Raw genomic sequence first — 15,156 nt, 5'->3', positions numbered from 1 at the left:
GTGCGCAGGGCCCGCCCCTTTCCTTTCGCCCAGCTAGAAGCGCGGTCTGATCTACGCCACTGCCTCACCTCGCCGGCTAGGAAACATGGGCTCGGGCACTGCAGTTCCGGTGTCCGGAGACAGCAGATAACGGCGGGCGGGGCTGCCGGAAACCTCAACCCGTGAGCCGGCGAGGAGATGGGGATGCTTGCACTTCCAAACACCCCACACCAAGGACCGGCTGGACAGCAAGGCGGAGATCCGGGGCTTGGACCCTCGACTCGGGAACGAGAGGATGCGGGACTGAGGGCCAGGGCCTCCCCTCACAAGTTACCCTGTGGATCCTGTCATCGTCAGGTAAGGGGCATCTTAAGCAAGGAAAAATATAGACAAAGCAAACTGAGATGTAGAGTGTAGCCGAGCCCGGCTCGGAACAAATAAAGACCGCTAGAGAAAGGTTGCCTGGAGCCTCTATAAAACATTAGACAGAATCAGACACCTGGGGTGGCAAGCAAACAAGTCTGGAGATGGAAAGGGGAAGAGTCACTAAAGAGTCTGCGTTCACGCGCGCCCGGCCCTCCGGGCGGAGTTGAGAGAAAGGGGTGTGGCTTCCTGGGAATACGTCAGGGAAGGGCCTGCGAATCAGAGCGAGGATTGAGAAAGAGGGCGGGACCGTCTAAAAGTCGAGACTGTGAATGGCAGGGACAGGCATAAATCAGGAGGCTGGGACCTCTAGGAACCGAAGTTTGGGGCAGGGAAAGGGCGGGCTTAAGTAAGGAGCGGAGCCTCAGGTCTGGAAGGGCCGGGGCGGGGCTTGGGGCGGCCCAGCCGCCGCCTCCCCTTCTATCCACCACGGTGGCGCCCCAGGAATCTGACACGCACCGGCCGCGTTCCCAGCGCAGCCGAAGCCGAAGCTGCAACCTGCGCCGGGTTGGGGCCATGGGCGCCCCGCGCCACTCGGGTCATGAGGACGCAGGCGGAGGCAGCAGGGTCGCCGCTCGAGCCCGGTCAGTGCCTCCCTGAGGACCCAGCCCTCACCCCGGGGACCGAGGGGGACCCGCCCTAACGCAGGGCAGGGTTCGGCCGCGCGACCTTGGGCCGACTTCGGCCTCAGCCCTGACTAAGAAGCTTCGAGCATGAACCTAGCCAGGAGGACACCTCTGCCTGGGCTCCCTCTTTCTACCTTAGTTCATTTGGGGTTTCCTGATTCTCCCAGGACTGAAATGCCTTATGGCGGCCTTGTGGGAAGGTCTGGATGGCCCTGGCGTCACCTTTCCCAGAAGCGAAAAGTCCTGTTTTGGGAGAGCCTTCCCCTCTGGGATCTATGAAGATCCTGAGGCCGAGAATCCGAGAGAACTGTCCTATAGCTCTGGGCAATGGGAGAGTCTTTTCACGACTTCCCAGACTTGGCCGCTTGTTTGGCTGGCTACAGATCTTCACTTTAGGATTCCTTCTGTATCAAGGGGTCAGAGCCCTTTGCTTGTCCAAGAAGTGGAGAAAGGAGGAAGTCATAATTCTTGCTGTGCTTAAGGCACAGGTTTGATGTTACTAACTGTGAGATAAGTGAACATCTCAGGAAAGAGATCAAAAGCTACCTGGATCCTATCCCTAAGGTGTTAATAGGACAGTAACATCACACCTGAGGAGTAGTCTCTTTTATGATTACAGAATGGAATTGAGCCTGAACCTGTACTGGGATTTACAGCTCTACTCTTCTAATTTCCTAACTCTCTCATCTTTTATAAGCTATTTGCCTTTCCTGAGCTTCAGCCAGTAATGGTTCACACTTGTAGGGAGCTAAGAGACAGGCACTGTGCTAAATTGTCTATATGTCGTTATTTTTTTTCTTTTTTCTTTTTTCTTTTGGTCGGTCGTGGGGCTTGAACTCTGGGCTTGGGCGCTGTCCCTGTGCCCTTCAGCTCAAGGCGAGCACTCTACCGCTTGAGCCACAGCACCACTTCCAGTTTTCTAGTGGTTTTATTGGAGATAAGAGTTTCACGGACTTTCCTTGCCCTGGCTGGCTTTGAACCGCGATCCTCAGATCTAAGCCTCCTGAGTAGCTAGGATTACAGGCGTGAGCACTAGCACCTGGCTGTCTGTTATTTTTCTTAGTTAAGTAATTACTGCTGTTATTTGCACTTTTGCAGGTGAGCAAATTGAGGCTTAAAGAGGTTAAGTGTTCAAGAACAGTCTTCCTTCCCTAATGACAGCTGAACTAAGCCAGGACTTTCTTTTTGTTTGTTTCTAGTTTAATTTATTATTTTTTATTGTCAGGGTGGTATACAGAGGGAGTTTCAGTTACATAAGTAAGGTAAAGAGTACATTTCTTGCCAACCTTGTTACCCCTTCCCTCAATTTTCTCCTACTTTTCATCCTCCCAACACCTCCCCCCAAGTTGTACAGATCATCTCTAACATTTTGTTTTGTGTATCTCACTGTTAGATTGGTTGCCCCCTTGTCCTTTGTCTGTTGTTCTCCTTCCCTTCCCTAATTCAAATAAACATATACATAATACCAGGGTGCCAAAATCAAACACAGTTACAACAGAGGATATACCATAGGGGGAAGAACATACAAAAGAAACAAAAAAACCACATAGTACATTAAAAACAACAACAACAAAGAAAAACATCTGTGCCCATGTCTTGGAGTTCATTTCCTTAGGATCATCTTATATGGTCATAGCTAGTGAGCTACTCTGCTCCTCTGCTAAGATTATCCTAGAAATACACTGGCTATTGCAAATAAGGGAAACCATGAGACCTATGTTTCTTTGGGTTTGGCCTACTTCACTTAACATGATTTTTTTCCAAGTCTTTCCATTTCCTTATGAAGGGGCAGTCATTCTTTCTGATGGAAGCATAGAATTCCAGTGTGTGTGTGTGTGTGTGTGTGTGTGTGTGTGTGTGTACTCGACATGGTGACTTTCAGTTTTCTCCATTTTCCTGCAATGACATAATTCTTGTTTGTTCTTGTGTTTTATGTTTTTTTTCTTTTTTAAAAAATTATCTTAAAGTAGTGTAAAGCCAGGACTTTCTTAACAGATGGAGTAGTCCCTTGGCTCTAAACATCAACATCTGGCAGTGGCTTTGGTCTCTGAGGTCTATATTTATCAGAATAAATGCCAAAGCCTCACCTAACCTTATCAATCCCCACAGTTACATCTCCCTCTTACTACATGCTAACCTGCTGTGTCAAGACAGGGAGGGCTATGTGGTCATGTTTATCCTGTGGGACCTCAGGACAAAGGGGTTCCAGGGCTCATGAAGGGTAGCTAAGTTTGCCAGGGACCTAGCAACTGTCCTGTACCATATTTTGTAGCTGGCCATAGAAGACATAGACAAGGTCAAAGTCTGGCAGAAGAGGGCCCAATTAGTGCCAGAGCCCAGCCACGGTATAGAGAGGGAATCCTTAACTTCCTAGGGGTAGTTTAGAAGCCTGGGGCAGAGGAAACTGCAGTGATATCTAGTCCGGATCATGTCAAAGGTTAAGGCCTAGGTAGGCATCAGTGGCTTACACATATAATCCTAGCTGCTCAGGAGGCAGAGATCTAAGGAGTGATGTTCAAAGCCAGCACTGGCAGGAAAGTCCCTGAAACTCTTATCTCCAATTAACCAGCAAAAAGCCGAGTGGAGCTGTGATTCAAGTGATAGAGTGCTAACCTTTGGCAAAAAATCTAAAGGACCTGTAGCACCCAGGCCCTGGGTTCAAGCCCCAGTACTGGGGGGGCAGGGGGGGGGCGGGGAAGACGAAGACAGAAAGGAAAGAAAACTATAAACGTGTCTGAATACTCCTAGCTGACAGGAAGGCAAATGCAATCCTGTCCCCACCTGCCACCATAGAATTCTCTGTCCAGTGGGAAAACATGTAATACCTTAAGGACTCCACATTGAGGGGCCTTCAGAGGGAGAGAGACTAGATAGAACATTTGGATGTTCAGAGATGGGACAGAAATTTCCAGAGTTAAGGGTTCAGCAAGAGCAAAAGCTGTGGAGTAGAGAAAAGCAAAAAGTTGTATACAGTCACAATGAGGGATCTGAAAAGGGAAGACATCTACCCTGACAGCACTACATCTTGCAAAGAGCTCTTTTCCACTAGAACATTATGGGGAACTATTTTAGAATATAAGTCCCTGGAGATCAGGGTTTGAGTTTCCAGTCATCTTTGTGTTTTCAAACCTAGTATACAGTGAGTGCTTAATAAGTGGAAAGTCCAGGATCAAAATGCCACCATGTTCTGTGTCTTTTTTTTTTTTTGGTCAGTTGTTGGATTTAAACTCTGAGCCTGAGTGTTGTCCCTCAGCTCCTCAGCTCAAGACTAGCACTCTACCACTTGAGCCACAGTGCCACTTCTGGTTTTCTGGTGGTTTATTGGAGATAAGAGTCTCACAGACTTTCCTGCCCGGGCTGGCTCTGAACTCTGATCCTCAGATCTCAGCCTCCACAGTAGCTAGGGTTACAGGCGTGAGCCACTGGTGCCTGGCTTGGTCTGAGTCTTATAAAGGCCCATTCTTCATGATAGTTCTTCATCCAAATGTCTTCACCTGGCAGGAAGGGATGGGAAGGGGAGAGATGCCACGTCTTCACATAGTAGATCAGAAGGGCTGGGGAGACCTAATCTGTTCCTAACTCACTCCCACAAAGGTCTCATCTCTTAATAGTACTGCAGTGGGGAATTATGTTTCAATGTAAATTTTGTGTGAGGCTGGGGAAGCACCCTCAAGCCATGTCATTATCCCTCGGGAAGCTTAAAAATCTAGTGGGAGAAAGAGTAGCTTCTCTTTCATTGTTACTTTCTCTAAGCAATGAGGAAGAAAAAAAAATATGTCACGGTGGAGGACACTCTTCATGACAAAGCCATAGTGAGGGGAAAGAGAACACACCAGATTTGGATCTGGGGACCTCAGTGACAACAGCAATGGGAAGAGAGGAATCCAGACCGGGTGGCAAACATGGAAAGGCACTAGACTAGAAAGAAGGTATAGGGTTCACAGAGCAACTGGAATGCAGAGGGCTGAGGTGAGGGTAGCAGGTCCAGATTAGGCAGGGATCTACAAGCTATAGTAAGAGGTGAGAACTTTATCTAGCAGCAATGGGAAACCATGGCTGGAATTTCTTTTGCTGCTATATGCAGAGATAAATGAGGGGGAAGAATCTGGGGCAGAGGACAGGCAGGAGTAAGAACTGAATCCATGGCAGTAGCAGGAGGCAGTGTTACAAGAGTTTTCAGTGAAGGCAAATTTTTTTTTTTTTTTTTGGTTGGTCGCCGGGTTTGAACTCTGGGCCTGGTCACTCTCTCTCAACTCTTCAGCTCAAGGCTAGTGCTCTACCACTTGAGCCACAGCGCCACTTCTGGCTTTTTCTGTTTATGTGGTGATGAGGAATCGAATCAAGGGCCTCATGCATGCGAGGCAAGCACTCTGCCACTGAGCCACCTTCCCAGCCCAAAGTTAACTTTTAGAGGTTCCTTTTGAGAAGCAAGGTTCATATCAGCAGCTGTAAAAAGCTTTCTGTACATTGTTGTCCCAAGTTCTCTTGGCACTCTGTGGGTAGTATCTTTGGTAGTACATTTCATAGAGGAATCAAGTGTCAGGGTAACTCAACAGGTGGCCTGTTTGCCTTATTATTCTGCCTCCTGTGGGCACTTGCATAACCTTGGATGTGTGACCCAACTTTGAGCATTTTTCCTCCTTTGGCACATCTTACTATATAGTCCAGGTTAGCCTCAAACTCAAGTTGGTTAGCCTTCTACTTAAGCCTTCTGAGTACTGAGATTACAGGTGCACCCCCATCATGCTCATCTAGACTCTGAACTTTGCCCAGATTCATGATAGAGCAAATTAGGAAGGCCATGTGCGAACAGCACATGCTGTTCGCCGTCTTCATGACTGTCACCTCCCTGACTGTCAGCTCTCTGATGCACATCCCCATCATTTTCCTAGCTGAGCCTGTTGGTTATCTCTTATATTTGTTTTTGTTTTCCATCAGGACAAGGACCTTGCTTCTGGTATCACTGCACCAGAGTACACAGTCATACATTTACAAGGCTCTTGGAAAATATTTGTCAACTGAATGACCAAATCAGACCAAAGTCCCCCACTTTAGGACTTGCCAAATTCTGTCCAATGAGAGGAAATTGGTTACTCCACCCAAACCTAATCTGAGGCAAAGCTCTGACTAAAACACCTACATTTGGCCCTTTCTGCTTCACTTCATAGCCTGGCAAGGACAAACTAAGAAGTTGCCAGAGACAGTGGTGGATAGAGCTTGTGGGAGAATTCTACTTATACAGCTTGTATGACAGTTACCTCCTCCTAACAATTGCTGTCACACATTGATGATTCTGGGGGCTATAAGAGCCTTCACACATTGTTGATCTTGGTTTAAAACTAGGAAGGAAAACAGCCCTTACCCTTGTCTCCTTGGAATTCCTCCCAAAAGAAGGACTCAGAAGGAAATGCCTGGACCAGGCCTGAGAGGGGCAACACTTCAAAGGAGTGAGGTTCAGGGGAAGACATTTGTCTTCTGGAGAGCCAGAAGCATCCAGGCAGTGGTATGCAAGGCCACCGATGTAAGGGCTTATGACAAGTGGTTCTGCCTGGCTGGTAGCCTGGTGCTGGAGAGGAAGCAGAATACACTAGGGCAGCAACCATGGTGGTGGTGTCCTGAAAGATATCAGATCCAGCCCACAGGAGGATTTTCAGTAGAGCCAATATGATCTGGCTGTTATTTGGGAACCATCAATAGTGTAAAGAGAATGAATAGCCGTGGGAAGGCTCTTGAGCTCTCAGAGTCTAAGTGGTAGGTGATAGGGGTGTCTTCAGCAGGGGTGGCAATGCAAGCACAGTACTGAGGCCTGAGACCTTCCTGTGTTTCTGTGCAGGGGATTTTGTGCAATTACCTGTGCCCATCATCCAACAGCTGTACCACTGGGACTGTGGCCTGGCCTGCTCCAGGATGGTGCTACGGTGAGTGTACATATCGCCTATTATGGCTCAAGGGACACACAGGAAACCTCTTTCGGGATTCATTTGTTTATGTGTCTATCTTTGAGGCTTGTAGGAGACCCACCTTCCATTATTGCATTTGTAAATGTAAACAAAGGGTAGATCAGCTGCCCGGGTCTCCACTTGTGCTAATGCCTAGAACTTGGAATGGCCAGGAAAGTCGTAGGGACCCAAGCCTAGCAGAAAGGATATCCTCCACCCTCCCAGGAGCCTCATTCATAGAGCTGAATGCTCTATGAATATTTTTTTTAAAAACTTGAACAAGCCAAAAGAAACTATAGACATTACCTTGTACAAGAGTTTTCAGGGGCTGGGAGGATGGCTCAGTGGTAGAGTGCTTACTTTGCATGCATGAGGCCCTGGGTTCAATTCCACAGCACCACATAAGCAGAAAAATGGTGCTGTGGCTCACGTGGTAGAGCACTAGCCTTGAGCTGAAGAACTGAGGGACAGCACTCAGGCCCAGAGTTCAAACCCCATGACTGACAAAAAAAAAAAAAAAAAGTTTTCAGTTGGCTCTGTGAAGCCACAGAGCAGCTTCTTCCTTATGTGTTATATGTTTGGGATTATGGAAAAGGGGTTTAGCAAAATGGTGCCTAAAACCTTGAAAACCATTCATGTTCTAAGGGCCTCATCTTTGAAAATGAAATCAGAGTGGGCAGAAATGCAAGAATTGCAGGTTAGATAGTGTCACAGGCAGAGTGCACCCTGACAGCCCTGGGGTTGTGCTCAGGCAGCATGTGGGAAGGTTTTAGGGTTTCATACTGAAGGACAGAGCCTTCTGGGAGCAGGAGTGACCTGATCCAGCTTCTCAAGAGCAAGCTGACCTTGACTGGTCTACCCACAGGTACCTGGGCCATCTGAACGATGAAGAGTTTGAGAGTGCCCTACAAGAGCTGCGGCTGACCAGGAGCATCTGGACAATTGACCTGGCCTATCTGATGCGCCATTTTGGTGTGAGGCACCGCTTCTGTACCCAAACTCTGGGTGTTGACAAAGGTTACAAGAATCAGGTGAGGGGGGGCTGGGAAGGTGGCTCAGTGGCAGAGCGCTTGCCTTGCATGCATGAGGCCCTGGGTTCGATTCCTCAGCACCACATAAGCAAAAAGAAAAAAGCCAGAAGTGGCGCTGTGGCTCAAGTGGTAGAGTGCTAGCCTTGAGCTGAAGAGCTGAGGGACAGCGCCCAAGCCCAGAGTTCAGGCCCCATGAACGGGCCTCCTCCCTCCCCCCCTCCCCACCAAAAAAAAAAAAAAGAATCAGGTGAGAGGCTGGGAAGGTGGCTCAGTGGTAGAGTGCTTGCTTCGCATGCATGAGACCCTGGGTTCAATTCCTCAGCATCATATAAACAGAAAAAGCCAGAAGTGGCGCTGTGGCTCAAATGGTAGAGCACTCACCTTGAGCTAAAAGATCTGAGAGACTGTGCCCAGGCCCAGAGTTCAAGCCCCACAACCAACCAAAAAAAAAGAAGTGGGTCAGCAGCCAGTCACTGTACCTTCTCACTGGAGCCAACCAGTAGCATAAGCCATCCAGTTATACTAGTTAGAAGAGAAAGCAGTCAAGGCCTGGACACCTAAGTGATCATGTAAGTATACAGAAAGCTGGACCAATAGTAGATGTGCTACAGGCAGGTAATCTTGAGGAACAGCCTGCCTTCCATGGAAACCAGAGAATCTTCATCTTTCCCTACTATCCACCAGCACAAGGGAGGCTCAAGGCCGTAACAGTGTATCAGACCTCATATGGCTATTGCTTGCCCATTTTCTTATTTCACAAGGACAGCTGGCTCTAGGCTGGGTAATTCATATTCTGATGAAAACCAAGATTGTCTTTCTTTTATTTTTTCCTCTTGAAAAAATAATGTTAAAATAGCTAGCTGTGGTAACACACCAATATGTTCTACCTTCTTACAAAGCCGGAACTAGTTTTAGCCAGAACTGCCATAGAGGCAGATCTTGGCTTATGCTCCAAAACTTGGCAGAGCACAGTCGCTGCTGACTTCATGGCCCAGTCATCCTAACTCTCATTTGAACCTTCCAGGCCAGATAAAGAAGGCCTGTGTGTTGTGTGTTGGGGGGGGGCGGGGGGAGAGAGGGGTAAAGGCCTGTGTATCTGGACTGGTTGAAGAATAGAAAGGGGCTGGCCCCCATTTGCTTTAGGCTGCTACAGATGGCTACCAGAAGGTGACCAGTCCTCTGCAAGCTTGGCTGCCCATGCTTGTATCCTTTTCCAGCTTCTATGGTCCTGTCTGTTCCCTGGTCACAAACCTCATATGGCCTATACAGACAGCATATTTTATGAGCTACTTCCCCTGTAGTAGGGCTTCTGTGTTTTTTTGCCCTCTCTCCATAATATCACTTTATCCAAATGGGGTGAAGATAGCTGGAGTAGGTGACAACTCTGGCTTGCCTTTCTCTCTCCAGTCCTTCTATAGGAAGCACTTTGACACAGAAGAGACCCGAGTGAACCAACTCTTCTCACAAGCCAAGGCCTGCAAGGTGCTGGTGGAGAAATGGTAAGTGATCGCTCGTCATCAGTGACACTGCAGATGGGGAGACTTTGTGATGGTGATGGGGATAAGCTGGGATACAAATTAGAAAGAACTAGGGCTCCTACCTAGGTAGCTGTGGGTACTGGTTTTGTCCATCTGAGCCTTGATAGTCTTTCCATACACTGGTGATCAGTGAGGCTACATAGCTCAAGCTCTGGCCTGGGATGGATCCTGAGCCCGTGTTGGAGGGACAGGGGAGTGAGAAACACTGGCCAGCTGTTGGATTATTAATAGGATGATGACACAGGACAGAACACAGAAGCCCTAATGTAGAAGTGACAGCTTGCAGAATGTGCTGGCAAGGTGATTGATAGAGACAGGAAGCAGGGAAGACCAAGTATGTAGGCTGCCTAGGGAAACCTGGTCCCAGGAGTTGTGACCTTACTGGGGCCTCCCCATTCTCATCTATATGATGGGGGCTGGGTTCAAACAGACTATAGGCTTCTTGCCTGGATGTCGGTGGTGTTTTCCAGGCTGGCTGTGGAGGCCGTGTGCAAGCCTACGTTTCTAATCCCTAGCCTAGTGGTCCTTCGCTGGACCACTGTTCTCAATTGTCCCTTTCTTTACAGATACTTGGTCTCTTGTTAACGTAATTTTAACCACATGATAGGAAATTAGAAAAATAGAAAAGCAAATTTCTATTCATCCTTTGGCCATATGAATACATGTGAGAAGGAAAGTAACTACTATTTATTTAGGGAGGACCCTCAACATGTCTGTTCCTGTCTCATTTCTCAGGGAGGGAAACTGACCCAGGGCCATCCCCATCATTGTGTCTGTGCTGTGATCTGAGCCCAGCATTTCTACCCCCACGATTGCAAGAAGCTACAGCCTTCCCTTCCAGTCCACCACTACTTATTTTTTCCCCATAACTGAAATCCCCACTTGTACATACCACTGGAAACTCTGCCAGCTATTTCGTTTCAGGTACCAAGTGGGAAAATGGTAAATTTCTTTGCCCATGATAGCAAACCAAACTACCTCATACCTTAGCTGGCATTGGAATTGGGCCAATCCTTGACCCAATTCAAGCAGCCCTTTCAGCAAATGGCGTCCCTAGCTTAGGCCTTCCAAAGCACCTTCTGTTTCTTTTGGGTTTTTACTTGAAGTTGCTGGCTACTAGGGGATACCAGAAGGGTGGGTTGAATCATATGCCTCCTGGTTAAGAGGTCAGTCAGCCTTTTTTTTTTTTTTTTTTTTTTTTGGGTCCGGTCATGGGACCTGAACTCTGGCCCTGGGCGCTGTCCCTCAGCTCTTCAGCTCAAGGCTAGCACTCTACCACTTGAGCCACAGCGCCACTTCCGGCTTTTTTCTTTTTGCTTATGTGGTGCTGAGGAATCAAACCCAGGGCCTCATGCATGCAAGGCAAGCGCTCTACCACTGAGCCAACTTCCCAGCCCCTTAGTCAGCCTTTTCTGATTGATACTTTTTGTCACAAAGAGTCTTAGAAAAAAAAAGAAAGAAAGAAATGCTTTTCAGAAAAGTGTTTGGTTTTTGCATCTGGCTAATCCAGTTAGATTAAACTGGGCTGGTCATTTCCAATATAAACCACATAGGATTTGGGGTAAATAAGAAATAGTTTTTCATGATCCAGGCTCCAGGCTAGGTGTAGCATTCTTTGTGCTGCCCCAGTGGCCCTCAGTTGGGTCCATCTGGAGCTGACCTCCGGCCTGCTTTTGCTGACAGGGCCAGCTGATCCTTGTGTTTTCAGTATTTCCTCCTTTCACCCATCTGCAGCACACATAACACACACTAGTCCCATGCTTAGCTCAGGTCACAGTAATAAACAAGAACTTTTCTGCAAGGAGCTCAGAGCACAGAGAAGACAAAGCCAGGTCTCTAAAACATTGTAACACTAGGGAACAGGAGTACAAGCTTGGATCCATCCACTTGAGAGATGTGAACTGAGCATCAATGTCACAAGCTGACCCCCTTCCTACCCACAGTACAGTAAGTGTGCAGGACATCCAAGCACACCTGGCCCAGGGCCATGTGGCCATCGTGCTGGTGAACTCAGGGGTGCTGCACTGTGACCTGTGCTCCAGCCCTGTCAAGTACTGCTGCTTCGCTCCCAGTGGCCACCGCTGCTTCTGTCGCACCCCTGACTACCAGGGCCACTTCATCGTTCTACGTGGCTACAACAGGGCCACTGGCTGCATCTTCTACAACAATCCAGCCTTTGCTGACCGTGAGTACTGGAATCAGGGTAGAATAGTTTGGTCTGTGCTCACTGTCCATTATGCCTGGTCCCTACAACTTCCTCCCAGTCAACCCAGGATCTCCCTAAAGCTCTTTGATTCCTAAGTTCCTGTCATTTGGACTGCCCTCCTAGCCATGCAAGCAAACCAGCCACAAACGAAGCTCTGCTGGCCTCTTACCACCCCTCCCTCTCACATCGCTAGCTCCACACTCCTGCCCAAGTCTTCTCTCAGTTACCCAGGCTGTAATCTCCACCCCTCCCAACCTTTCAAGATAGCTGGCATACTTGTTAGAAAGTCTAGCTATCTGTCCTCAGACCATGGAAAGACTTCTCTGACCTGTCCATGTAGCCTGGAACATGTTTCTTTCTCTCCCTGGACTTTCTCCATTTGCTAAAATGAGTAAGAGTCAGCAAAAGAACTGATGATGCCATAATAGTCAAGGAAGACTTCCTGGGGGTGGGAGACTTGAGCCAAGATGCAGCTAAGCAGGTGGTACATATTCAGACCTAGCTCCCCTCCACCTACTGACCCCACTCTTCCCTTTCCACCCTCAGCAGGAATGTGCAGCACCAGCATCAGTAACTTTGAGGAGGCCAGAACCAGCTATGGCACAGATGAGGACATCCTCTTTGTCTACCTGGACAGCTGACAGTAAGAGCCTGGTATGCCCAGGCCTACCTGCCCCTAGCCAGGCAGGTCTACTCAGGATGCCCAGGCTGGGGGCTTCTGGGGCTAGGATGCAGAACTGTAGCATCAGTCTGCCTGACAAAGCCCTGGAGAACTCTAGGAAACTATGGTACAGCTAGTTTGTCAACCAGTGCTATGCGTCACCATGCCACTTACCCTAAACACCTGCTGATTGCTGAAGACATCCCCAGAGCATCTGAGGGGAGTCTCCCCCTGGACCCCAAACCCAATTCCAACTGTGTGCAGATGAAGTCCTTCCTTAGGGATACCCATGTTGTCTTCTGGCAAGGGGAAAGCTCTGGCCTCAGGACTGATCCTTGGAGAGAGAAGTGTGTGATCTTCTGCTGCTTGTCAAGACAGCGTCTGTGTTTGGAGAAAGCACAGCTGAACCCAGGCCCCAGAAACTGGACCCCTTAAAGCCCGGATCTAGAAGTGTTCCATAGCACCCCCTTCCCCAACCCTGCCCAATGGTGGATGCCACTATTACTGCCTCCTGCCTTCAGCATGTACAAGTTTCTGTGACCACTATCAAGGCTAATGCAGCATAAAACACCTCACAGCCAGTCTGCAGCGCAGACATAGGAATGCTCCCAGCCTTTTGGGTACTACAGTTCCATAGGGTGGAGGGCCTTTGGGAGTTGCTGGGCCTGGCTCCACTACTGGCTCTGTTAGCCAGTAGAACAGAAATTCTCCAGGAATCAACAGCTGCCCAGACCTGAGAGAGCCTTTTATTTCCTTGACGCCTTCTGGCACCAGCCTGAATCTGAAGAGCAGGGGCTGTCGTGTGAGGGTGGGGACCGCCAGGTCTCTGGGGGCTGAGTGCTAGAGCCTGTGCTCCTAGAACAGTGGTCAGGAGGCAGCATACAGCTCCTACCCACTACTCACGCCAAGGACCTTTTGCACAGAACATTGGCTCCCTTCTGTCTTGACAGAGGAGGGTGGTAACACCAGGATCATACAGCACAGCAAGTAGCAATGACAGAAATTGATTGCTTTTTCTTTTTGGAAGCAGGAATGTTTATTTTATTGAAATTTAAGATTTTGCTTTTTTGGGGGGTGAGTGTCACCTTCAAGTAAAACAATAATAGTGAGACTGCAGGTACTTTGGAACCACTAGTACCTCTTTCACACAGCAGGTAGGCTAGCTCAAGTTTTTTCAAAGAAGAGGCTTAGCCAGTGGTCCGAGTGCCAGGCCCCTTACCTTACAGAGGAGGAGGCTTGAGCATTGGGGACAGCCTATCAAGTCTGGTGGAGCTGGATCTTGAACCTATATCTGTACCTAAGAAACAAGGGAAATAGGTCATTCTCAAAGAGGCTAGGGACACCCATCTCTCGTGGACTGCCTCTGGCAAAGAGGCAGGCGTACCCTGATAGCACACTATCTCTATATTCCTGGGACTTGATCTTCTATTACCCCAGGTATGATATGGAAGCAGCTGCTTCTCCTGCCCACCAGTGGCCCTCTCTCATCTTGGTAGCTCTGAGGGGCAGAGGTAGTTTGCGCTTAAAAGGGCTGTCAGATCACCTACCCATATTGCTCCTCAATACTGGACAGCATTGGCCCAAGAGGGAGATGCTTTCAGCTAGGAAGCAACCCTGGACTTCAGACACTCAAGTTAGCTTTTGTCTGGTTTCATTTTCATTGCCTTAATGCTAGATCACCCATGGCCCCAGGGAATTCTGACTTCCAGCCCCTAGTACTCACAGCTGCTGTGAAGTGTGAGTGTCCTCAGGAGAGGTTCAGGTGAACTTCTCACAAGAATAACTTCATGAAGGAAGCTGACAGGACCAAGTGAAGCCCTCATGCTATGTGGATGTACATGAAGTGTGTACATGCTGGCATGGTGGTCATTGGGAAGTGACCTCCACAGAAAGTAGTCACAGCACCTCTTCCATCCAGGACATTTAGGAATGTTGTCTTTGGGTCCAGATAATGGATTTTCAGAGCAAGTTATAGATTACAGGTCACCTGTTGGTAAAATTAACAAAACACACACACACAACACAACCCTGCTCATCCCCAAGACACAGAGGAGAATCATAAAGACAGTACACAAGCCACACTGTGTTCTTGCACAAGTCATGAAAATGGGACTGAAAAAAGAGCCTGGACATCAGGGACTTTGTCCACAGCACATGGCACCCTCAATTGCCTAGCCCATCCTCACACTGCACCCCAGTCAGTGCAACCTCTGAAGCCATGTGGGACAGAAAGTGGCTTTGTTCCCTCCAGCCACAAGGGGACGAAAGGGATCTTTTGCATTGCAGAGATTTTATACATATATTTTATTTGTAATGAGCCATTCTCAATAAACATTACTCTTACTGCGTAATAATGGTATCTCTTGGCTGGCCTTCATGAACTTGTGTTAAGCTGCAGGATTCCTATCTCATAGGTCCTAGCAGGTTCCCATTTTAGTTGTGACAAATCCCTCCACTCAGACCTTGATGTTCATCCAAAGCCTAGAGAGGCAGTGGCTGTAGAAGGGCGTCAGAATTCAGACTACTCGTTAAAGAAGGTGGAGAACGGGCTGGGAATGTGGCTCAGTGGTACAGTGCTTGCCTTGTATGCATGAGGCCCTGGGTTCGATTCCTCAGCACCACATAAGCACAAAAAAGCCAGAAGTGGCACTGTGGCTCAAGTGGTAGGATGCCAGCCTTGAAAAGCACTGAGGGACAGCACGCAGGCCCAGAATTCAGCCCCCCACAAACGACAAAAAGGTGGAGAACAGCTG

The 15,156-nt window shown here is 48.5% G+C and overlaps 1 protein-coding gene across 2 annotated transcripts; it reads left to right on the top strand.

Moving 5' to 3' along the window:
• The first annotated feature begins 758 nt into the window (after positions 1-758).
• Positions 759-14,757, top strand: Gucd1 (guanylyl cyclase domain containing 1). 2 transcript variants are annotated; one of them, XM_042666174.1, is made up of 6 exons: positions 759-986; positions 6,862-6,946; positions 7,833-7,998; positions 9,406-9,497; positions 11,480-11,721; positions 12,289-14,757. In XM_042666174.1, the coding sequence occupies exons 1-6, from the start codon at positions 944-946 to the stop codon at positions 12,381-12,383; spliced, it is 723 nt and encodes a 240-aa protein (XP_042522108.1). In that variant the 5' UTR covers positions 759-943; the 3' UTR covers positions 12,384-14,757. The 2 variants fall into 2 exon arrangements, with proteins under 2 accessions (XP_042522108.1, XP_042522109.1); XM_042666175.1 differs by having other exon boundaries at positions 761-986; positions 12,292-14,757.
• Positions 14,758-15,156: the final 399 nt, after the last annotated feature.

The sequence above is a fragment of the Dipodomys spectabilis genome, unplaced genomic scaffold, assembly GCF_019054845.1.
Source record: "Dipodomys spectabilis isolate Male_0828 unplaced genomic scaffold, ASM1905484v1 ptg000363l, whole genome shotgun sequence".
NCBI lineage: Eukaryota > Metazoa > Chordata > Mammalia > Rodentia > Heteromyidae > Dipodomys > Dipodomys spectabilis.
This window is presented reverse-complemented; position numbering and strand designations above follow the sequence as displayed.